Genomic DNA, 25,311 nt, shown 5'->3' with positions numbered 1-25,311 from the left:
CTTCTCCCCCGTGCCATGTGGAATGGGAGAGCGTTTTTCAGAAGAGCCTCCCATTGTAAATAAATCATGACCACTGTCTTGTTTATGTCGACTAATTTAAAAAAAAAAAAAAGGATGTTTGTGAATGTGAAAGAGCTGTCTGTGTTTTAATCTTTTCTGTCTGTTTGGAGGTGAAGTGATTCAGTGCCCCCTTTCCCCCTAAGACTAACTGGGCTTATGTTGTACAGTCAAGTCAGATTCAGCACTGAGACCCAATACATGTTTACATGTCCATCCATTTCCATGTCAGACGTGGCTTTAAATGCTTACAGCAATACAAAGAATAATGTTGGATTCATCAAATGTTGTTGCAATTTTTTTTTTTTTATGTTCAAATTTGTGACCTGATGTTTTAGATGTACAAGATTGTTCACTACTCTTTTACTGTTTGCTGTTATTTGTGATCAGTAGTGTCTCACCGCCCCTGTCTCTGGCTTTTGGGTCACTCCTAGGGCCAGGTCCTCTCTCACGCCATGAATGGAAGCACTAGCCATCCACAAAGGCCCATGTCTCCCCCGTCCTATCCTCCACCCCCTGCCTCGCTCCACACTGGGCTCCAGAGACAGAGCAGGAGTTCAGGTGAGTCACACTTCTTTTGTTTGAGCCAAGGATGCCTGGACTTTAGCTGCTTCACCGTAGCAGCTCTATGGTGATTGTCACTGCCCAGTAAAAGCATTCAGATGTGTGATTAGGACAAGATAAAACATCAGACATTGTATGTTTCAACTGGAACATGATCTAAATGTTAGAACAACAAATTATTATCAGGTCATGTATCACATTGATATATTGTACTCTGATGTTGATGTGTCATTGCGAATTAATGTCACAGCGTTGGTATTACATTTATTTTGTCAAACCTTATTTCATCATTCTGCTCGTACCAGTTGCAGACTTAAGGGATATTTAGAGTATAGATGTGTTTAAAGCTAGCATGTTACAGTAAGTAAAGTGTGAAGACAAATCTTTTATATCACACTTACTTCTGACTAAACTGCTATCCTGTCTTTTTCTTCCTGTATCTAGAGGGCAGTGAGTCAATCACTAGAGAGTCTGTGGTGTCGGGCCACACCAGCATCAGCAGCACTGTGCCCATCGCCCGCTTCTCAGAAGAAGAAAAGAAAGTGTCCGTCATTAAAGCCCCCCATTATGAAGGCATCGGCCCCGTGGACGAGTCGGGCATCCCTATAGCCATCCGCACGGTGAGGCCAATCACACATATGATAGCTAAATGCATTGCTTTGCAACAGACTTCTACAGTTTGTTGCTAACGTGTGTAGGAATGTCTTTTGACCTTTTTCTGTTGGGTCGGTATGTGATCAGGTTCACAAGAGAGGGATTATTTTGAGCTGTCAGCAGCTTTTGACCTCTTATTAGAGGCTGTTTCTCTCTGTCATCTCTTCTGCTCTTCTTATGTGTGCTAGTTATGAAGATGAACTCAGACAAGGTCTTTGCTTCAGTGCTGCAAGGTCCCCCCTGACACTTGTCAAAAGTGTATGTGTGTCTGTGTTATCTCCGTTAAAGCTTTCCATGTATTAACACTTCACTGTGTTATCTGTTTCTTAAAGGCAGACATGCTAAAGTAGAGACTGAGCGAAAGGATTACAGAGGAATAAAAGCACAGAAAAAACAGAAAGAACAGAAAGAAGAAAAACAGATGCTCCTTGTTGTGAGCAGACAAACATTTTTGTGGCCACTCTATTTGGTATCCTTGGAGAGTGAAGCAGTAATTGGCCTGTCTTTTGGCTGTGCCAATGCTACATGCACAGTCACACACACTCCTGCACTGTGGAGCCAAACTGCCTCTTCTCTGACCAGAGATCCGGGCACAGTGTTTAGTGCTACTGAATAAAAAGACAATTAAGTCTCTCTGCCATTTGATAGCTCCTTTTTTGAAGTGGTTGTTAGATCTATACTGTTTACACAAAGACACACATACCAGGGTTTCCAGGCACCGCAGCAGGAGTCCCCACTTTGGTTTTGTAGCAGCACGGCTTCTACCCTTCTGTAGCGCAAAAGCAAAGTGCTGACACGGATTTCTGAAAGCATCACACTGATCACACACCCATTCATTCATACAAACAGAAAATGAAATAGTAGCTTATAAAGTTAAGTTTATAGACCTATGATTTTTTTAAACGTTGAGGCATCTTGTGTTTTTTTCACTTGTTGTTTTTAGTAAGTTGTTAAAATGGAATAGACTGATAAAATAACACAAGAAATGCATACTACGGCTGCTGTTGTATACAGAAATGCGTTCCGTTGGCCAACCTTACTGTAATTACCAACCAATGTCAAAAATACTGCACACTAGTAAACTAAGTATACTACAATTATCAAAGCAATGCACTTTGATGATTGTAGTATACTTTCATTTTAATAATAATAATAATAAAATGCTCTGATTGACTGCAATCTGTGCATGTCTTTGTCCATTTGTTGCAGTGTAATTGAAGAAAATGCCACTTCAAACGTTTATAGTCCTACCAGTTTCCCAGTGAAACAGAATACTTATACAAGTTCTGTACGGGAGATGGATTGAAATGAAATGCTTCTGATTTGAATAGGGAGGACAAAGGTTGGTGTGATCTGGAAATTATGGAGCAATATGCACTGTTGGCTGCCAACCTAAACTATCTCAAATTGTAATATCTCCACCGCATCTATCTATCTACCTATCTATATATCGTTCTATCTATCTGTTAAAACTCCACTCACCCATCAGAGTAGCTTCTTCAGTTCTGAAGAAAAAAACTCTACAAGTCCAGTTGCCTTTTTTAAACGCTTTTTGGATATAACTTGACCTGGATGACTGAGAACCTACATAGACATATCTACCTACCCACTTACCTAACTACAGTTGCTCTTCTAGATGACTATCTAGATTTTTCTTGCAGTCAAGATTAATCTGTAAAATATTTTAATATTTTGCAGAAAACTGAAGGATTTTAGGTTGTTGACTCATATTTAGAATATAATCAGATAATCAACTAAAACATACATTTATTTTACCAAGCTATATGTGTGAAGTTGATGCAGTCCAATTTAATAATAAATAGATTAAATATTGTGCTAAGACCTATTAAGATCAAGTTTAGTAGTGTGACAAAAAAACATTACTGACAAGAGTATTTAAAAATAAATAAATAACCAAACACAGTAAAGTGTCTCTCAAAATATAATATATTCAAGTCTCAGTGTAAAAGGATGAAACCTCTTTGAGCCTCGGCTCAATAATATCCTATAAAACTGTGGGAATCCTTTAGACTATCTAACCAGCTTATGTTACATTTCACGGCACATAAACCTTTATGGTTATTTCTCTCTCTACAGACGGTGGATAGACCCAAGGATTGGTACAAAACTATGTTCAAACAGATTCACAAGGTTCACAAAGCAGGTAAGGCTACACTGAAGCACACTGAAAGACTGAAATGTCCCATTAAATGCCGTAGCTTGATTATCGGACATGTGGATTTGTGGAATTTTGAATCCTTGTGTGCATGCCTGTCCTAGTTGAACATAAAAGACCCAAACAACCTCCAGAGCCAGAACTCATTAGAGGCGAGCAAGCGAGTATGGAGGGGAGGGGAGGAGTAATGGAGAGAAACCTCTAATAGACACTGAGCTGTCCTGGGAAATCTGCTCTCTAATTTTGCGGGACTGACAGAATCACACAACAACTACAAAGCTTGTTTGTTCTAAACTGCTGATGCTTCTTCTACAACAGCACACACATGCAAACTATTTGATGATCGTGTGTGCCTTAAAAAAAAAAACCCCAAAAAAAACATTTAAAGGCTTGAGATGGTCTTGATGCATTGCAGAGACTTCCCATGGTATTTTTTACGAACCGATACCTGATCCCGGTATCTGTATTGGTGCACCCCTACTTGGGTAGTTTAGATTCAATATATTCTATTCAAACTTATTTTGTAATTGTTTTTTAGCTTTGAGTTTTTCTCTGTTAGACAGTATGAGCACGAGTACGTCTGCACATGTGTCTCAGTCAGTCTTTGTACCTTTTTTTCTGCAGATGATGACTATTCTGACTCATACAATGCAACATACGCTTTCATAAACAATGGTGAGCCTTGCTCGTTGTGTAAAAGAAATTACCTTTCATTCAACAAGTCATCTCTTTCCAACCTGTATGTCCCCTCCTTTCTGGCTTACCGGCCTCATTACTTCTCCCACCACTGTCTCCTCCATCCTGTCCTTAACAGATGAATACAGCCCGTCATCCAACACCACTATGGCCCACCCGGCTCCTCGGACACACACGTACAGGCCCCTGTCCAAGAGTCCTTCAGACAACGGAGGGCTTCTGGGCCCCCGGGAGCCTTCGCCATCCCCTGTACCACCACCACCTCCACCCATGCCATCCCTCCTCCAACTGAGGGCCAGAGACAGCGACCGGGAGAAAGATTCGCCAGACACGTAAGAGCAACTTCTTCATCTGTTACAGCTCAGAATTAATGAGATACTTCCTTCTAATCAATACAAGCAATACAGAATTAAACAGTTTGTTTGGATTTATTTTCTGTTTACCTTGAATGATTAAATGAAAAATAAACGTGCTACTTCATTAGTTACACTAGTAAAAAGAAATGTATTCCAGTATCGCAGTCCTGCACTAAATCTTTGCTTCATGAAGGTTATGGTATTCAGCATTTGTTTAAAATAACTGAGAGAGCTGCTGATTCAACTGTGTTTTCATTTTTGAGGCTGTGGTTTGTAGTGCTATTGGACTGTATTGTTTTGTACCGACACATGTTTCTGTTATTTTGACAACCCCATTTTTATAAGTGGGCTAGAATAAATAGCGGAAATAGTTTGTGTTTAATTCAATCCAGTTTAACCGCACCACAATCTACATCCTCCAAAATGATCGTACAGTTGAATTACCGCCGTTCTGAGTCTCTTTCAACATAAACAGTTCAGCTGTCATTAAGGGGGATTAGGTCCAGGACTTTTATATTCGAGTGCATTACTTTCCATTCATTTTTATCTAATCTAATCTCATCATCTCATCTAATGAACCGGCAAGTGAGTGTATATTTAACTAGAAAAGCTGTTTTCTGAGAAACAATGTATGTTTTTATTGCACCAGGAATGAATGGGGTCCTCCTGACAGGAAAGTGGACACACGGAAGTACCGTGCAGAGCCCAAGAGTATTTTTGAATATGAGCCTGGAAAGTCCTCTATTTTGGAGCATGAAAGACCAGTGAGTATTTTTAAAATATGACCTTTTTTCTAGTGCTTTTATAGCTGGCTTCACTCTGTAATCTTATCACAATATATATTATAGACAGTAATGGTTGTTACTGTTCAGTAAAAGATGAAGTCTTTTGCTACCCTGTTTCAATTTGGAGCTGATTAGACCAATAATTTCCACAAAAACATAAAATATATTCAATAACACTACAGAAACTCTATCAAATGTACCTTTCCTATTTGCTAGTATGGCAGACTTCGCTTTGACTATTATTGACTTTACATCTCCTTCTGTCGGAGACGGTGTGGGCGTTACAGTGCTTTCAGTTCTGCATCCTCTTGAGACTGTACTGGCTTTTAAATCTTGTCTGGGGTGAACGACAACACAGACAGCAGAGAAAATTACTGTGAAGGGTAGCTGGGCAAAAAAAACATTAACATGAGGGGTATCTTAGATACAGAGAGAATAATGAAGAATGTGTTACAACTGAGGAGCCTTTGCAAAAGAATAAGAAGGAAAGCGTTTGTGTGGGTTTCACTGATGTTTAATGTGATGACTGCAGAGAGTGCTCCCAGGGCAATAATGCATGAGTCAGATTCCTGTCAGACCAAGGCAATAAAATGAGAAAGGTGTAGAGAGTACCCACGCTGGCTGATCTGCTGTTTGTTCAGTTCCCTTTTCTCTTCAGTCTCCAAGGTAAGAAATGACGCTCTAAAACATCTTGTTCCGTGTTGAAGTGTCCATTTGGGCAATTATAAGAGAACAAAATGGGGTTTGTAGCACTCTTGTTCTATAGGGTATTTTGATCTTTAATTTTTTTTTAGTCTTTTTCAGTGTGACTGTAACATGTTCGACTGGCAGTCTCTGCCCTCTGCCTCATTTTCTTACAGGGGTGACTCATCTGTTGGAAAAGCTTTCTCTTTTTAGCAAGATGGACTTAACACTACAACACCTACTGAACATCACCTGGAAGTGTTTCATTTGGGGATAGGGTTAGAAAGAGCAGGCGATGGCAACACAGAAGAATAGTCAATGATTAACTTGCTGCACAGTGGTTTCCAGTGTGTTAGATAACTGCTTCATGCAACATCCCAGTTTATTGCAAGATGGTTCAATATGAAAACACTCTTCTATGTAATACAAACAAAGGGCTGGGTGTTGTGTCATCAACAGAAATAACACTTTGTTCCCTGAGGGCAATCTCTCCGGTCTTTACATGGAGAAAATTATTGCAGGATACACGGACGCTTCAATATTTAACATGTGATAAGACAATGCTGTGTGGCAGCTGACAACTCTCAGTGTAAAAGATACACACATCAGTGCTAAATTCAAAATGGAAGCATTTGTAAATCCACCTTTTTAAAGAAGCAATTTATAACATGGTTTAAAAACCATTTTGTAATGTAGTACATTACTACTGTGTCTAATAAATAATCCTGACATATTGAAGTCACTTTAAAAAGTTTCCAGAAGGCCCGCCGCTAGCTAGTTAGCATGCTAACTTGGTGGCTATCTCAGCAGAACAGTAGGTATAAGTTATAGACAAAATGTCATTAGATATTTTTTCACGTTCTGTTGATAATTTTAAAAAATTTTAACTTTTTTTTTTAATTTTCGTCAATCATGCAAATTGCTCCTGTTTAATATGCTACAGTTAAATATAGACAGTTAATTATATTTATAAAGAATAAAAATAAATACATAAAGACATAAATAGGATTTAAAATAAATTTTAATTAAACACATACAGTCACATATTTCTGACAGAAATATGGACTTCTGTGTCATTTAAATGGTTAATTGTGCTGTCCTCTCAATGTTTTGCCTGTTGTTATTTATAAAAGCACATAGCAGCACAAACGCATAGTCGCTATGTTTACTTCATAGCTATCAGGAATTGCAAATATTTGACACTTGAAGTATGGTAATTGTGTGGCACATGACGATACTATACTGACACTGGGGTACTGTAAAACCAAAGCTAAAATAGGTTCTACGTCACCACTTTTGTTCCCACGAGCCAGTCTAAATCTTCATCCTGGTTCATCCTTTGCCCATCTCTCTGTGCCACCTTTGCCCATTCCTAACCATGAGGTCCATGTTTCTCTTTGTGTGTGACTCCTTTCCACATTTCCCTTTCCTCTATCTTTTCTTCTACTTCTTCTCTCTGTCACTGTCATGCTTTTCCAGACCTATGATGACATAGATTTAGAGAACGAGCCTTGGTATAAGTTCTTTTCCGAGCTGGAGTTTGGGCGGCCGGTAAGTCAGGGCCTAGCTACTCCCTCAACCACAACTTTGCCATAGACATACACCCACTTTCTCCACCCCACCCATGGCTTTTTTAAATGTCTCCACCATTAGACTGGGTGGGGCTAGTTGTTTGGGCATGTGGTACTTGTTTGGTGCTGTGACCCCCCCCTCCCCACACACACCCGTGTGACCGGCTGTGGTACGTCTCTGTGTTGCTGGGGGTACTTCTTTTTTTTTTTGGGCTGGTGACTAGTAGGCACTAAAATGTTCACACACAAACCTGGACACTGGTTATTTCTGCATCCAAAAATAAGCAGGAAAATTGGTTAAAAGGCAGCGTGTTCCACATTTTTTAGATAGATAGGCTGGTAAAACTGCACAGAATTTAAACATCAGCCTTTTGTAATAGATTAGTTTCATGTTCAGACATCTACATTATCTTTATCTTCTCTAAATAACAATCATTATCAGAACCAACCAGTCTGTGCAGTGTCCTGGACATCTTCTGTACATGCTAACATGTATCAGTGAATCTGCCATTCATTTAGCCTGTTTATTCATTTGATCATTTATTCTTGCCTGCTAGTGTTTCTGTTTTTCCTGCTTCTTATACAAGAATGCTCTGCGTGCCTATAAGCTAAATGTTTTAGTGCCCTCTGCTGGATGTAGGTGGTAATAATGTCCTAGTGGTTTATGGCAGGGATTGCCTCTAGCCACACATACGGGATCAAATTACCCCAGCCTGACTGATTTACAAAGTGTGATGAGGACGTGCCTCCGTCCATGCCAGTGCATGACATCAGGTGTTGACATGCCGGGCTTATTTGAAATATTCAGGTGCAAATTTCACATATAGAGCTCGTCATGACTTTTTGTCTTCCCATAGCCATGTTCAGCATTGTATTGAGATTTCTACCTGCAATATTTTAAATATCTCACATCACTCGATAAGCCCTTTTGCGTGTACATGGTTTTCCTTTCATGCAGCCAACTGATCCAGCCGGGATAGAATCTCACTTTATATTCAGTGTTTGACTGTTTATTGAGGTGACAACTCATAATGTTTTAAATTGACTTGGGAAAAAAAACCCTGCACCATCACAACATTTGATTGTGCAATTTATCACACTCTCAGATAAACACAACACTGCAGCTTGTGCTTCACTTGGCTTTCTGCTTACAGCTTGTTCTTACACTCTGCATGTGAGTGTGTGGTAATATGTGTGCATTTGTGTGTGTGTGTGTGTGTGTGTAAGTTCGTGTGGTATAAAAGCTGATGTTGTAGATGATATATATATATATATATTGTAGCACTGACAACCTGTAGTTGTTATTCTGAGATTAGTGTTTAAATAAGTAATCAACAGGATGTGGTTATGAGCAAATGTGTTTCATTTGTAGGTGTGTTTGTCGGTAAGTGTGTGTGTTAATGTGTATTGAGTGAATACACATGTGTTCACTGTACATGCAAAGCACATGTGCAGTAGTTGTTAACTGGTCCATCTCTGGTATCTCAGATTCTCTAACGGGTTTCACTCTCTCCACATGTTTCTCGGTTTTTGGTTTCTCCCCCCCATGACGTCACCACTGCTTCTCCTCCTTCACCTCATCTTCACCTTCCTCCTATTCCTCCTATTCCTCCTCCGCTTTCTCCTCCCCCTCCTGCTCACTGCTGCTGCTTGGGGCTCAAGCCTCCTAAAAAACGGCTGGATTATAATCCAGACATCTCGGCTCGCCAGCGCATTGAGGTAATCTCACCGTCATGAGTGTTCCAGTAGTGTTGTTAATTTCACAATTGCTAACCAATCACAGGATTTAAAGTCTAGATTGTTAAGGAATATATTTATTTGCTTAAAACGAATGTATTGTAGCACCAATGCTGTGTTGTCTGGTGTTAACATGCCAACAATTTACTGAAAGATGAGCGTGAATTTGCAATTTGAAGTCTGTTTATCTTATAGCTGTTCATCTGTTTGAGATTGTATGAAAATCTTCTGGTTTTACCGTAAAGATCACATTTAAAATGATTGTTTACATATATTATACAACATTATTGTGTTATTTCAGTTGATGTTTAGCAGTGCCTCACCTTTTCCGTTAATTCCGTAATATAGTACTGAGCATTCTTTACCACTAAGATCCGTTCCAGCCGGTCCATGCCAGGTTTTGCGGGCCAACATTTGCCCCCTTAGCTGATCTCACACCATCATTCGATACATCACCTTTGCCATCATCCTCCAGAACAGTCCCAGAGAGACCTGAAATCGATCTTCAGTGTGTGTGCACCAGTACGCTTCTTCTTGGTCAGGTGTGCCATGTGGAACCAGCATCTGTCGTACCTTACACTGGGGGAGTGTTTTGAGTGTGGCACAGCAACGTCCGCATGCAGGCTGTGCATTGTAAGCTGCTCTGCCTCAAGTCTTTGTTCTTGCGGGTCTCACTTTTCTCTTTTGTTGTCTGTCCTGTTTCAGACGTCCCTCCAGCTCGCTCCTCCTGACAAGGCTCCAGAGAGACCTGCAAGGTAACTGCTGTTTCTTTTATTTTCCTCTGCATCACCCCCATCCCCCTCCCCCATCCTCTCAACTGCGGCCGTCCTTGTTGTGATTCAGCAGGGTATCAAAACTCTGCTCTTTCTTGCCTTGTCTCACGAGCCGATATCCTGCGTCTCCTCTTAATGATGATTTAAAAGGATTAGTGTTAGCCTTTATTTGCTTTTGTCGCTGATGGCAGGACACTTTGCATCTCCTCCTCACTAACTGAGCCAGAATAAATTAACCCAGCAAACCTATTGATTCTGCCATTCACCTCCTGTCCTTCCCTCAACCCCCCTCTTCCTGCCCTCATCCCACTCCCTTTCACCAGTGGCCTGCTTATTCAGTCGCATTTTCTTCTGTGAACAGAAAGGACAGAATAGTATGTGATGAATAGGCCATGTAATTCATGGAAGTGACATTAACTGGGCTTGCTCTGAATTGAAAGCCCATTCGGGTTTTTAAGTCATTTTGAATCGGAAAAGTAACACTAACTCTGCAGTCTCATCTTCACCAACACAAGAATAATCCATAATTTTGTTCACTTGCTCTATTTACTAGAACAAATAGGTTTTTGGTTAGCAAAATTTGTATTATTCGTTTATCCCTGTTAAGCATAGTTTAGAAAGAAGGGCGATTCTTTTCTTGCTTGTATTTTACATTCATCTGTAATGGGGTTGTAAGGATTATGTTGATAAGATTGCAATTTGACTTCTGCATTCACCAGTGTATAGTGCTCTGAAAGTAGTTGTCATTGTTGTCTTGATGTGTTGTAGTGCTGCCAGCGACTACAGAAAGAGACGGAAGTCTGAGCCATCAAGTACCCAAGTTAATTCTCAGTCTCAGAACAGAGCAGCAACTTCCCCTAAACCAGTGGATGCCTATAAACCCAGCAGCAGCCTGAAGAAACCCGTCATCCGTTCCTCACCATCCTCACCGTCTAGAGCCAAAGGTACACATATATATACGTTGAAGTATCTGCTTTTTACGTGATATTTTTTTGTATCTCCTTGTCATTTCCCTTCTTTTACCCGGACATACATTTGTACTTTACTTATCACATCTCCAGAAAATCAGCAAAGAATGTGATGTCTGTCAGGTGTGATTGTGACGTCATTGATTGCTGGAAGTGTGAAGAAAAAACATCAACTCTTTTTTTCCACCCCTTTTCTCTCTTCATTATTCTCCCTCTCCCCAGCTCTTCCACCCTTTTGCTGGGTATTATTGCTTAACCTGCTTTCCTCCTTCTTCTCTTTCACCACGCTGCTCTGTATTGGACATCTGAAAGGTGGGGACGCATGCAACATGAATTCAAACAGTTTGACCTCCCCAGGTCCTTATCAGCCGTCTGTCCCTTCTGACCCTGTCCATTGCCATGAGGATGACAGCCAAGAAGGCAGCTCCTCCTCCAAGCAATCCGTCTGCTGTAAGAACAGTTGGCAGGCAAAACACCAGGATACTGAGACATGGAGCAGTGTGGAGGAGGTGCCACCCTCCACTGGCAAGCTCAAGTCACGTAGCTGTGATGACTTACTTAATGATGGGCATTCTGGCTCAGGGGGGCACAACGCTACTCGCTCAGAAAGTGCTGGGTCACTGGTGTGCGATGGAAATCCCTCTACAGCATCAAACTCAAGCCGTTCTTTGCCTCGGCTCCACCGGCGACGAGCACACGATTCACCAGGCTTTCTTCAGCTCTATCGCAAGATGCACCAGATTGATCGAGCTCACCTCATCCCATCCGAAGTCATTCGCTCAGTCCGTGCTCGCATCCTGGAACTAGAGCGCCAACCTCATTTGCATCGCCATCGCCTCTCTCCTTGGACACCCTCTTGGGGTGTGGAAGTGCCACACGATATGGTGCTAAACCGCATTTCTGAATATGAGCGTCTTATTCAGAAGTCCAAATCCATGCCCAACTTGGGAGACAGTGAGGTGCCTTCCGGCACCACCACACCAGGCGGCTCGTCATCTCGAGCTAGCAGTGGCGGTGGTGGTGGCACACCCAGTTTTCCAAAACGTCGGTTTTCTATAGAATCTTTACTAGAAGAAGACAACAACGGCAACAGTGGAACAGCACCTCACAGCATGGACCACTTGCACCGACCTCGTAGCCCTCCTGAAGGGCAGCCTCGTGTTGGGCCAGAGCCTGGCCGTGGCCGGAGATTTCCTGCACCTTCTGTTCCCCAAGCCCCTCAAGCCAACCCTGACTACTCTGACAGTGAACATGACGCCGTTGCATCTGACCTCAGTGATTTCATCCAGGTGGAGGGCTCCTCATTTTGCAGCGAGAGTGACTTTGACCACTGCTCACTTACCTCCTCTGAGAGCCTGTACGGCTCTTCTAACCTCCATCACCACCACCTCCGTCATCACCACCACCATCATCACCATCATCCTGCTCACCAAAGTCTAGGCCAGAGCCAGGGCTACCAACACCGCCACCTCATCAGCACCTGCAAAGGCCGCTGCCCGGCCTCATATACCCGTTTCACAACCATGCTTCGCCATGAGAGAGAGCGAGCACAGCAGGAGCACCAGAGATCTTCACAGCAGAGCCGCAGCAACCGTTCCCAGATCCAGAGCTCACAGTCCCAGCAAGCGATGTCCAAACTGGCCTTCCTGGTCAGCCCAGTGCCTTTCCGCAGGAAAAAGGGCTCACCACCTACCTCTAGAAGAAGCAATGGTGGCGAAGGTCGAGGGAGCAGGCCCAAGTCTAAACAGGCCATTTATGAAGCACTCGATGCAGCCTTGCGAGACATATATGAGCACATTCAAGCAGAGAGAGGCCACAGAAGCACTAGGGCACCTGACGATAGCATTCTGAGGAGAATCCTGGCCGAACTGCTGCCAAATGTGCCTGAACGAAGCTCCTCGTTGCGAGGCAGGAGGGATTGTTGGCATGGGGGTCACTCGTCTGCATCTTTGTACCCAGATGGGAGCCCAACTGGTTACGGCTCATACAGAGGGGAGCCCTCCACACCACAGTTACAGTCACCGCGGCTACAGTCACCACAGCTACAGTCACCGATCAGTGCCTGTTACGGACGACACTTGGAGACCTCAAACAATAATGAATATGGAGAGGACCAGGGCAATGGAAATGGTCTCTGTTATTCAGGTGGAGATAATGCACATGTCACATCTTCAATACACTCATGTGCACTTTGTATTGTAATACAAACACCATAGTTTTCTATACACATACATACATGCATACATACATAAATTTGACAACAGACATCCACATTCACTTTCTTGAATGTCTCCATTCAGTATTGCCTGCACTTTTTGCCCAGTTGTCGTCATTGGTCCATAGTCACTTCCATTAATGTGTTTTTCTGTTTGTTTAAATTACATTTACTGTAAATTCTCAAGTAAAGCCTGGCCTTTTGCTTTTTCTGTTACGCTAATGTCAGTGAAACTAAATACTTTATATACATGTTTCACATTTGAATGACCTTTGCCTTGGTTTTACTGGTGAAATTAAATCAGAAACAGAGAGTTTCGAATTATATAAATTTGAGATTGATTGATTTGAAACAAAAGATTGTTTCAAATGAAGGCCCGGTTTTCTTTGCAATGTACGATATTACATATGTGAGGATTTACAGTAAATTACTCTGGTTGCAACCCTGTCTCCTAGAAATTACTATTCTCTACACCCATTTTTTTTCCAGTTACAGTAACTGTCTTGATTGATATTTTTTGAATTAATGAAGTATCCATTCTCTGATGGCATCAGAGTTTGGGAGATCTCAGCTCTTGTTTTCGACAACAAAAGAAAGTAAACAGCGATAACATTAGTGAAAGAACAGTCTGATCACAATAAGACTTCCTTCATATTTATTTGCTGTTTTTTTATAAATATGATTTCTAAGACAGAGTTGCTGTTTGGAGTAAAGAAATGCAAATATTTCTCCTTTTAATTTAATTATTTTTATTGTTTTGGCTGTATTATTTGTTTGTTTTGTGGGTATTATTACACAATTATTTTCTTTCCCTTAAGCCATTTGCTTGTATGTTTGTAAATGTTTTTATCACATTTTTCTAGCTGCACTCCTTCCTCCTAGTTTCATTTTGTGTTTCAGTTATTTTGTAGACTTGCATGTGTCAATTTGTGCTTTATTGTGGGAAACATCCAATCTCCCTTTTTCCCCTATGAAATGGAAATAAAACAAACCTGTTTTTGACCTAAGCTTCCACTCCCTCATTTACCTGTTGGAATGGCATCATCACCGTATCATTCAGTATCTTCCCAAATTGTTGTTGCTTTGGTAACTCTGTGGTAAACTTTTCCATGTGTCTTTGCTCGTCACAGACCAGGATGTCTCCAGGAGTTATTCCACCATGGATGGACGCCACACACCCCAGAGCAGAAGACCTACTCCTGACAGAGAGGTACAACGTTGAAACTGGTTGCCACTGTTCTCAGCACCAAACTGCATTTCAGAAAACATTGGTGTAAAGTGGTTGCATAGTCAGTGTGTGGTTTTGTATCACCAATCAGGTCATCATTTTTTTTCTTTAGATAAATCATACCACGCTATACTAGGCATACTCTAAATGCTACTGTGCCACTTTAAGTTTGCAATGCAATGCTTATGTAGCTGGTAATGCTTGCCGGCTTTCTTTCTTCTAGGTCGCCCATAAACAGATGACACAACTTATTCTCTTCTCTCTCCTCCATCAGAAACAGCCTGCGAGAGCCATTTATGATTTTAAGGCACAAACGGCTAAGTGAGTACAGTCAATTTACCGCGCACGCATCAGGAAGCCGAACCTAAACTGCACATCAGCACAGCAACCCGCTTTTAAATGTTGCATCTTTTAAATGATTTCATCCAGGTTCTGTTGCTTTCTAAGAAAAACAAATTTTCACATCTTACCATCTCACCTGGATGTCTTTAACTGATGTCTGTTTTGCAGTCGAGTTAAATGTGTGCATGAATAAAGCTGCTTTGCGCCGTGCCTGGTTTTTACTTTGTTGTGCTTGGCGGCTGGCATTGATGTCTGGTGTCTTGCTCAGCTCTTGTCTTCCTACATTGGCTCAGATATGCATGCAGACACGTCACTGATACAGCTGTGTTGCAGGGAGCTGACGTTTAAAAAGGGTGATGCAGTGAACATCATCAGGCAGATAGATAACAACTGGTATGAAGGAGAGCACCGTGGACGGGTGGGGATATTCCCTATGTCTTATGTAGAGGTAAGTGTGTTGCTTAATGTCTATACCGTGTGTGTGTGCACCACACCTTTGCCTTGACTGTATGTAAACATGCATCCGCTCTTGCATAATACACACACCCATTTACTCCCAACAACGCAGAAGATGCCATCCTCAGAGAAGCAGCAGCCAAGCCGCCCTCCTCCTCCAGCACACGTCCGAGAGATCGGAGAGGCAGTGGCACGCTACAACTTCAATGCTGACACTAATGTGGAGCTGTCACTGAGAAAGGTTGTTGTTTACTTGCATATCTAAATCTGTGCGCAACATTTTATTTGTGGTTCATCATGAGGGGATTCTGTTTTATTAGTGCAGTCTATGTTCTAACGATTAAGCTATTGGTATAGATAAGATGACAGTTTTGTGGGTACCATGATCCCATGTTTTAAGAAGTGTGTGAGGTCATACTGTGGGGTTTTTGCTCATTACAACAGTGCCGGTGCAGTTTAACATGATGTGTTTCTTTGGTGTGTTGTGTAGGGTGAGAGAGTTATTGTGATAAGGCAGGTGGATCAGAACTGGTATGAGGGGAAGATCCCAGACACGACCAAGCAGGGCATCTTTCCCGTGTCCTATGTTGACATTGTCAAGCGCTCCCCGTCCAAGAGCTCCACTCACCACATAGATCCACACGGTCACCCTGGCAACAGGACACCGAGCTCCACGCCCATCAAGGTAAGAGACTCTAGCACTCACTCCTACACACAGTTACAGTTGTGTAATCCAAAGTGTGTTTTTAAGAGGCAATCTCAATATGCCAACACCTGTCGTCTCAGGTGGTAGCAGCCGATTTGCTGTTCAATACGACAGGTCACAAAATTGTGGGGACAGGAAAACAAGCTAGTGCCATTTTATCAAGCAAGTCTGACAATAAGTGGCTTTTTCCATCAGTCTGTGAGCTGACTTTATTCTGCACATGGCAAACAGCAGGGCACAGTGAGAGGAGCTTGAGGTGCAGCTCTTCGTCTAATAGCTCTTCGTGGTTGCTTCTTTTTGTTCCATTATTTCCTGTGATATTTTAAACTGGTCTGCTGTCACAAAACAACAATTGTCTTGTTTTGTAGATGCATATATTGCTGAGTTATAGTAGTACGAGTACGAGTACGACTTCACTGACAAACACTTTGCATTTCCTGCTTCATCATAAAGGTCAACTCAAATGTGAATATTTGGTTTTCATAAGCTGCAATCTCTGAATGCCATGACTGTTATCTAATATGATTTAGCTTTATGTATTCATATCCAGCTCAGTGTCTATAGAGATTATATTAGAAGTAAATGAATGCAGCATTTTTTCTGGGAATGTTCCCACAGACACCCAGCTTATAATTGAACGGCTTAATGTTCTGTCAAACACGCAGGATTGTACGTCTCTGTGTTATAAATCACACTCTTTCCCTTTTTATTCACTCTATTTTCATGGAGCCTTTCTATCACCCACCTCCATCTTCCACCACTCGTGACCTCTCCTCCTCCCCTCACCCCCCTCTGAGAAGGCCCGACCTGCAAGCTATCACTGCTGAGTGGCTGTCTCTGACAATGGACTCATCACCTTCCACTCCAGTCCGATCCCTTACCTCCACTCCTGTACCGCCCACACCGCCCCCCCTCCCCGCTGACTTTGCACCTTTCCCTAGGGCTCCAGAGGGCGGCACACTCTCGCCTGTGCCATCACAGAAAGGCTTCACCCTTCCACCACAGCCATTTTCCAGAACCCCCGCTTTTAAAGAGGGGATCCCAAGTTTAGGTCACACCACACCTGTTCGGCCTTTTTCCCGACCCACACCTCTTCCTCCTCCTACTCCTCCTCCACTTCCTCCACCTCCTCCACCTTGTCCTGTTCCCTTTCATTCCTCATTCACCTCTCCACTGCCTGACTCTTCACTTCAATATAACAGTGGCAGAGGGTTGCATATCGCTGAGGCACCGCAGGCGTTGCGTATAATTAAACCAGAGGTTTTGTCCTGCACAGTGTCAGAGCCAATAAAGTCACCCACACATCTTCCTCAACAGCACAGGCCCTCTGTGCAGGCAGACAAGAGAGGCAAAACCCCTGATATTGAGCTGCAGGTTAAAGACCCTTATGATGAACTGCTGTCCTTGATTCTGGATGGTTCCAGCTGCACAGACGAGGGTGACGTTTTGAGATTGTCTCCAGTAGATTCCCCACCGCCCACGCTGACCAAAGATTCTCAGAGCAGCTGCTTCCAGCTAAAAGCCAAAGAATCCCGTCAGCCAGCGTGGAAAACCCCGGCAGTCACTCCAACGAGCGACCCGACAGGCAGAGTTTGGTTAGACGTGCAATTTCACAAGCCTGTAACAATGGAGCCGCTTTTTGTTTTGTGGGGAGACCAGTCGAAAACTCTGAACGAGGAACCTGTTCACTCTGAAAGGTCACCGTCACCAACAGGAAGGGGATACACTGAGCTGTTCATAGAGGAAGAGGATGAAGCTAGAGAGGACAAAGAGGAGGACATTAGGGTTTTAAATGAGAGACTGAGTCCACAGGTAGAGAGCATGGTGTGAGCTGCATCCGTTGAGTTTGAAAGTGCTACAGGGCCTTGGGAAGAGACATTGAGGAAAATCTTTTTTTTTTTTTTTCACTAAAGTCCATCCAAAAACTTGGACATTTAAACATGAATTTAAACAAGACATACGCAGCTTATCAAGGCTTCTATTTATATCCTTGGTGACAGATGATGTGCAGTGAGTGTGTCCTACTTGTTTATAATCATCCACAGCAGTCAGTGTCCCTGTAATTAAACAGTAAAGTGGTGTAATTGATCACTGATCAGTTTGCTTCATTTAGAACAATTATGGACAAACACAAATGTAAAATATTAAATATCAACTATTGAAACACCAGTAATCTAGGCTGAGGATATTACCTAACAGTGAGACGATAGCCTGTATTCTTTTATTACACATATTTGCTGATATGCAGAATTTTCCACTTTTTTATTGTACAAAAAGTAATATGTACTTGCATATTCATTTATTGAATGTTTATTTTTTCCTCCATGTCCCTTCTTAGGTTTAGTAAAACACTACCACATCATCATTAAAGGATTTCAAAGTTACCATAATGTGATTCAGCTTGAGTATTCATGTGTGTCTTTGCCCCTATAGGCTGAAGTCTCTCCTCCCACTCTGACACAGTTCCCTCACACCAGTCTTTCCTCAGCCTCCGTGCCACCGCCTCTGACCTCCGTACACATCCCTCCCTCTGCTTCTTCTCCGTCTTCTCTCTCACGTTCACCACCTCACGTCTCCCCTCGGCCCCCGTCCCTTCCTCAGCTCTCAACGTCGCCGCTGCCCCCTGTCTCTCCCTCGCCGTCTGTCTCACCGCCCCCCCTCCACTTCTCTCACCCGTCTCCTGACGTTCCCACACAGCGCTCTGCGTCTTACCCCATTTCCCGTGCGTTCATGTCCTGCTCCAGCTCAGAGTCGCCTTCTCCCCTTCCCACCCCGTCTCCCGCTAAAACTGCCTCGCCCCCCCTCTCCACTCCACGCTCTCCCCCCACTACCCCCTCTTTGCCCCATCCAGGATGTAGATCTCCAAAGGTGAAGGTAAAGCTGGAATGTGGAGATGATGGAGTTGCTATTGATCGCAACAACTCAATTAATAATTAACAGTTGTGCTGTTGATGTTAATGGAGCTGAGACTACACAATTAATCAGTGAATGCCTTTCTACATTTAATCCTGTTGTAAATTGAGTGTCTTTAGATATTGCTGTTGATTCGAATTCTAATAAATGAATCGATAATGAATTAGCTGATACTTGCATACTTTTATAGCTTTGGGTTTAAAATAAGCCTTGTATATTAACATGAAACGTAATACATCATATTTATAGACAGCAGAGAACGTGTTTGGATATAAATAGTGTGAGAGTGTGAGCTGCATCTGTTGGTTGAGAATATTCATTGGCACTGGCGTGTTGGTGGGATGATGCTTCGAGGCATGTCAGTAGATTTTTCTGCTTGTGCGTGCAGCTCATAGAGCAGGCCGCCGCGTTGGTCACTGTTGAAGCTTACAGGTGTGTTGCTTCTGGTCTTTCTGCCTGTTGAGCAGGATCCTGTTGTTGGTGGTAAACCTCCCCGTAGCCCCATCTTGTCCCGGAGGTCTTATCTGTCACCCGTTAGAGGTCGAAGGGTAGGGGGCATGTCTTCATTCAACCATGCTCTTACTACACTCTAGTCTCTGTGCAGGAAGGACATAGCTCTTTCTGTCATTCACAACATGCATGCTGTCTTTTCATCTCAAGCCTAAACAAAAGACTCACTAAGTCGCATTTTGATATTTGTCTGTTTTTTTGTCTGTCACAGCGATTAGTACAGGATGCACTCCACGGTGGAGGAGACCCGTAAGTGATATTTCTTTTCAATAATATCATAACAGTATATAATATCTCTCAACTGCTGTTATTGTGTTGTCTCTCCGTGTTAATGAGCATAAACGTTGAAGAAGATATAAAATATGTTGGCACCATCTATAATATGCAGCTACATTTACCCACTTTGCTTTATATGCATAAAGAAAATGATAATTCTAGCTTATCTCTGATATGCAGTAGTTACGTGATTTTTAGTATTATTGGTGCAGATTATCACGGAGAGTTCATATCAGTTCATTTCCAACACAGGTACCAGGCCCTGTACAACTACACACCTCGCAACGAGGACGAGCTGGAGCTGAGGGAAGGGGACGTTGTTGATGTGATGGAGAAGTGTGATGATGGCTGGTTTGTTGGTAAGATGAGAAAATGCAACATCTTGCAAAGTACCTAAACAAAATTCATCAGGACAGCATTAAAAGATTCTGATTCAGCTCAATTGGTTAAATATGTCAAAAATTACAAAACACAGTCAGTGGTGGACTAAAATACTATTCAAGTGTTGCACTTTTAAAGTACTTTCCTGATTCCTTCCATTTTATGCTACTTTATGTTGATCATTCTTATTTGGTTGTTCACTGATATAGTCAGAAAGGAGTATTGTGGTCTGTGTCACATGTATTTCAGCTTCTTACACCCACTTAAAGGGGAACTACTGTTTTTTTACAACCTGGACTTTATTTCTGGCATAAAATACGATTGTTTACTCACCCATATAACTTTTGTGTAATTTGTTGTCCTTCAGGAGATATTTAGATCTGCGTATATCCATATAGTGGGAGTGACTGGGGCACCGAAACACAGCCTCTAAATAACGGACCCCGGATGATGTCTTCTGACCTGGATGATGTTGTCTCTGAGCGGCGCGTGCACCGCGATAGTTGTCATCCAGGTCAGAAGACATCATCCAGGTCAGTCTACAGACCCCGGATGATGATAACAGGTAACTCCGGACTCACCAGGGAATATTACTAGCGTACGATAACAAAATATTAGTAAAATGACCAAGTTTCGTGGCAGATAATGCGTTATTTAGAGGCTGCATTTCGGTGCCCCAGTCACTCCCACTACATGGATATATGCAGATCTAAATATCTCCCAAAGGAATACGAATTACACAAAGTGTATGGGTGAGTAAACGACCGTATTTTATGCCAGAAATAAGGTCCAGGTTGTAAAAAACAGTAGCTCCCCTTTAATAGTTTGCAGATAATAGTTCATAAAATAGGATACATTGTTTCAGATTTGAAATGTAAAATATGCTCAAACCGGACATTGCTGCTCACAAATGTACCTCGCCGATATAAATGAGTAATAATTTGCGTAGTATTTTTACTGAACACTCCAGCCACCACGTCAATGTAATCCTAAATTTGCAAATAAATGAATAGGTCCTTAATTCAGATCAAGAGAGACTCCTTTAATGGATCCCTGCATTCTAGGACAGAACAAAATATCATAGATGTTTTGTATTAATATTCTCATTCTGCCAACATACACAGTAACATATTATTTTATTAGTACATAAGTGAAACGACAACATATGCTATTTAAATTCAGGTTAGTTTGATGCTGGAATGTACACTATATTACCAAAAGTATTCGCTCACCTGCCTTTACTCATTCTATGAACTGAAGTGCCATCCCATTCCTAACTCATAGAATTCAATATGATGTCGGTCCACCTTTTGCAGCTATTACAGCTTCAACTCTTCTGGGAAGACTGTCCACAAGGTTGAGGAGAGTGTTTATAGGAATTTTTGACCATTCTTCCAAAAGCGCATTGGTGAGGTCACACACTGATGTTGGTCGAGAAGGCCTGGCTCTCAGTCTCCGCTCTAATTCATCCCAAAGGTGTTCTATCGGGTTCAGGTCAGGACTCTGTGCAGGCCAGTCAAGTTCATCCACACCAGACTCTGTCATCCACGTCTTTATGGACCTTGCTTTGTGCACTGGTGCACAGTCATGTTGGAAGAGGAAGGGGCCCGCTCCAAACTGTTCCCACAAGGTTGGGAGCATGGAATTGTCCAAAATGTTTTGGTATCCTGAAGCATTCAATGTTCCTTTCACTGGAACTAAGGGGCCAAGCCCAGCTCCTGAAAAACAACCCCATACCATAATTCCTCCTCCACCAAATTTCACAGTTGGCACAATGCAATCTGAAATGTACCGTTCTCCTGGCAACCTCCAAACCCAGACTCGTCCATCAGATTGCCAGATGGAAAAGCGTGATTCATCACTCCAGAGAACGCGTCTCCACTGCTCTAGAGGCCAGTGGCGGCGTGCTTTACACCATTGCATCCGACGCCTTGCATTGCACTTGGTGATGTGTGGCTTGGCTGCAGCTGCTCGGCCATGGAAACCCATTCCATGAAGCTCTCTGCGTACTGTACTTGGGCTAATCTGAAGGTCACATGAAGTTTGTAGCTCTGTAGCAATTGACTGTGCAGAAAGTCGGCGACCTCTTTGCACTATGCGCTTCAGCATCCGCTGACCCCTCTCCGTCACTTTACGTGGCCTACCACTTCGTGGCTGAGTTGCTGTTTTTCCCAAACGCTTCCATTTTGTTATAATAGAGCTGACAGTTGACTGTGGAATATTTAGGAGCGAGGAAATTTCACGACTGGATTTGTTGCACAAGTGGCATCCTATGACAGTTCCACGCTGGAATTCACTGAGCTCCTGAGAGCGGCCCATTCTTTCACAAATGTCTTGTTTCACAGTCTGCATGCCTGAGTGCTTGAATTTATACACCTGGGGCCAGGCCAAGTGATTAGAACACCTGATTCTGATCATTTGAATGGGTGAGCGAATACTTTTGGTAATATAGTGTATCTGGGTTTATGAGATGGTTGGAATGACACTGTAGAAACACACCGACACCACTAGATGTCAGTGTGTTCCCACCACATATGAAAAAAGCTGTCTGAAGAACTCAACATAATGTTTCAGGGTGTTTATTAACCTTTACCTTTACCATTAAAGAAAACTGGGAACACTTGAAAACATGTTTAGATTTTCTTTTGTCGAGTGTATAGAAACTCCACCCAAGTTTCAGTGAGTGTTTCCATCTCTGACCGTTTCCTCTTATTACCTTTTCATTGTGAAGGGACCTCTCGAAGGAGCAAGTTGTTTGGAACCTTCCCAGGAAACTACGTGAAGCAGCTATAATGATGATTCCAGACGGCGCCCTGTCACCCGTCCTTGTCAGCGAGACCTCCACCGCCCTTCAGCACAGCAGCCGCAGGACAACGACAGAGACCCGCCGCACATTCATGCGTTTGTTTGCGTGCATGTGTGGCCCGTCAGCTTCACACAGACAGAATACCTAGCTGTAACTAGCCATCTTTAACGGAAGACTTCTATAAAATAATATTGTTTTATTATTTTTTTTTTATTCTTATCTTTTTACCCTTATTTTTCTATCATGGGGAACCCAGAACTCCAGTCAGTGACCTTTAACTTCTGACAGTGATGGAAGGAAATCGAAGAACTCCAGCGATGCTTTTCTTTCTGTTTCAACTGTTTAAGGGCAGTAAGATCACCACATGTTTTTATTATTTATTTTTTTTTTTCCTGCAAAATCATACAACTCTTACAATGAATTTCAGTGTTCAGTTACAGACATCCCCAAAGACGTCCAGAGCAGAGAGTGTTGTATGAACAGTATTGTGTCAGCAGGCCTGTTGTGTGAGTTATGCAGCCAAGCAGATGTTGCGTCACCATGTCAGGTAAAAGGATGTTACTCCCTACAGTTGCATGTATCAATGTTATGTGTTACCCAGGATTTTCATTAGCTGATAAGAAATTATCAATATTATTAGTCACAATCACAAGTTCTTTCAAATATTACACCTGGGTACATGGAGAGAAATATCACTTCGCTTTCTAGTCTAAGATTAGAAGATATTTTCAACTCGTTGGTTTTGATGTTTGGTCCTTCTCACGTTAGCATCGATGCACTTTAACAGAAACCTGTACACAAATTTGTGTTTGTTATTATTTTGAATCTCACTTCAGATTTGTACACACTAAAAGGTTACGCTGACTGCGGGGCTTCAGGGGACGTGGTCATGTGTGGAAAGTGTACGCGTACTGACCCTTTAGGTATTATATTTATTAGAGGACGTATGCCGATCCATCTGTGTTACAAGGTGATTTTTAGAAACGATGGGACGCCACATTGCTTTTTAAAAACCTATTTTAACAGCACGTAACTTACATTTTGAAGGATTGTTATTTTATTGTCAAGTATGTCCAGATGAAAGAGACAAAATAACGCGACAGCTGATGGGATATAATGAATTGACAGGTGTTGTTTAATGTTGAATTTATTTAAGTCAGATACAGGTTAAGATAGGAGTGGGTAGTGTATCACTGTTAGCGTATTATTTGGAATAATTGATAATTTCCATCTGAGCTTGTCATTCTCAGTCAACATGTTTTTGTTTTTTGTTTTTTTCCATTTTGTGTTGGACACTGACAACAGAACAATTGTTAAAGCACCTTAAAATATGTTATCATTCACGTCACTCCCTGTCATTCACTATCTCAGCTGGTGTGAGAACACTTTGTGTGTGTACGTGTGTCTGTGGTGTTTTTGTAAGCCTTTTGTATGAGAGCTGTAAAATGGCCATCCACTTGCTTTATAAAGTCGGCATTTTCTCACCCACCATCACATTTGGTTTCCTCTCTTTCTTCACATTTTTCATCAGTGGTGCTAATTTACCTCTTTTGTGTTCGTTGTAGCCGGGGCGTGTGTAGGACACTCATTTGTCGTTCTAAGAGTCGGACTGAAGTCGCTGTAGGTAGTCTGGGTGGAGTTGGTGATCGCTGCCTTACATCCAACTCGCTAATTTAATAGCCATGTACATGTAAACCTCTTCTGTGATGCAAAAAATAATAATCATTTATGCATATGTAGTCTAGGAAACAGGAAAGTGTGCACAGAACATAACCACAAACTCTTCAGTGTTTGAACATACAGTTGTTGTGAGCCTTTGATACAAGTGTAAGAACAGATTTAGACGCAAAAAGACATGAATTTGACTCCTGATATGTTTATACATGTAATGAAAATGTAAATCTTATATGTTAGTCATGTTAACATCGGACTCAGTGCACACTCTTGGACCTAAGTATTTCTACAATATCTTAGCATTTGTTGGACTATTTTACTGGCTGTATTGCTAATAAAATCCAACTGGTAGATTGAAGCATTTCTAATATTTTTTTTCTTTTCAGTTAAAAAGAAAAGGCAGCTTGTCGATGACTGAGAAGGGAATCTATTTTAAGAAGTTAAAAGGTAGAGTTTCTGACCATGCTACTTGCAGAGGTGACAATTCCACGTTTCAACGGGTGGTGGCGGTAATGTGCAGTAGGAGGAAGTGGTGTGCCCATGAGAAGAAGACTGACAGGGGGAAAAAAAAGATCATGAGGACAGCTCATTGGCTCATAATTTCTCAGTATTTCTGAATTTTTCTACAATGTGGCTTTCCGCTCCAAAACCCATCTCCTCCTACTGACAACATAAATCTGTAACACACATTTGTTAAATGGATGGGGATTAAAAGTGCAAATTTTCAACCAATAAAGGATGTGAGGCTGCTTTTCAGCCCTAGTTGTTTATCAGGATTATAAA

The 25,311-nt window shown here is 42.1% G+C and overlaps 1 protein-coding gene across 3 annotated transcripts in view; it reads left to right on the top strand.

Annotated features, from left to right (window-relative positions):
• Nucleotides 1-24,348, top strand: part of sorbs2a (sorbin and SH3 domain containing 2a) — a 47,501-nt gene extending 23,153 nt beyond the window's left edge. The window contains exons 9-27 of one of the 3 annotated variants that reach the window (XM_084568949.1): nt 492-618; nt 1,066-1,241; nt 3,373-3,439; nt 4,076-4,126; nt 4,266-4,479; nt 5,153-5,267; nt 7,452-7,523; nt 9,206-9,262; nt 9,986-10,035; nt 10,822-10,997; nt 11,334-13,166; nt 14,367-14,446; nt 14,739-14,785; nt 15,140-15,254; nt 15,375-15,503; nt 15,753-15,947; nt 19,603-19,640; nt 19,920-20,026; nt 22,780-24,348. In XM_084568949.1, the coding sequence (XP_084425075.1) occupies nt 492-618; nt 1,066-1,241; nt 3,373-3,439; nt 4,076-4,126; nt 4,266-4,479; nt 5,153-5,267; nt 7,452-7,523; nt 9,206-9,262; nt 9,986-10,035; nt 10,822-10,997; nt 11,334-13,166; nt 14,367-14,446; nt 14,739-14,785; nt 15,140-15,254; nt 15,375-15,503; nt 15,753-15,947; nt 19,603-19,640; nt 19,920-20,026; nt 22,780-22,841 (3,711 nt within the window). In that variant the 3' untranslated portion in view covers nt 22,842-24,348. Of the gene's footprint in view, nt 1-491; nt 619-1,065; nt 1,242-3,372; nt 3,440-4,075; nt 4,127-4,265; nt 4,480-5,152; nt 5,268-7,451; nt 7,524-9,205; nt 9,263-9,985; nt 10,036-10,821; nt 10,998-11,333; nt 13,167-14,366; nt 14,447-14,687; nt 14,786-15,139; nt 15,255-15,374; nt 15,504-15,752; nt 15,948-19,602; nt 19,641-19,919; nt 20,027-22,779 lie in introns of all 3 variants that reach the window. The other 2 variants (XM_084568951.1, XM_084568950.1) reach the window with 2 other exon arrangements.
• The last annotated feature ends 963 nt before the right edge of the window (nt 24,349-25,311 follow it).

This window comes from Chelon labrosus, assembly GCF_963514085.1.
Source record: "Chelon labrosus genome assembly, chromosome: 2".
In the NCBI taxonomy this organism is placed as follows: domain Eukaryota; kingdom Metazoa; phylum Chordata; class Actinopteri; order Mugiliformes; family Mugilidae; genus Chelon; species Chelon labrosus.
The sequence above is the reverse complement of the archived record's forward strand: the minus strand, read 5'-3'. Positions and strand labels throughout refer to the sequence as shown.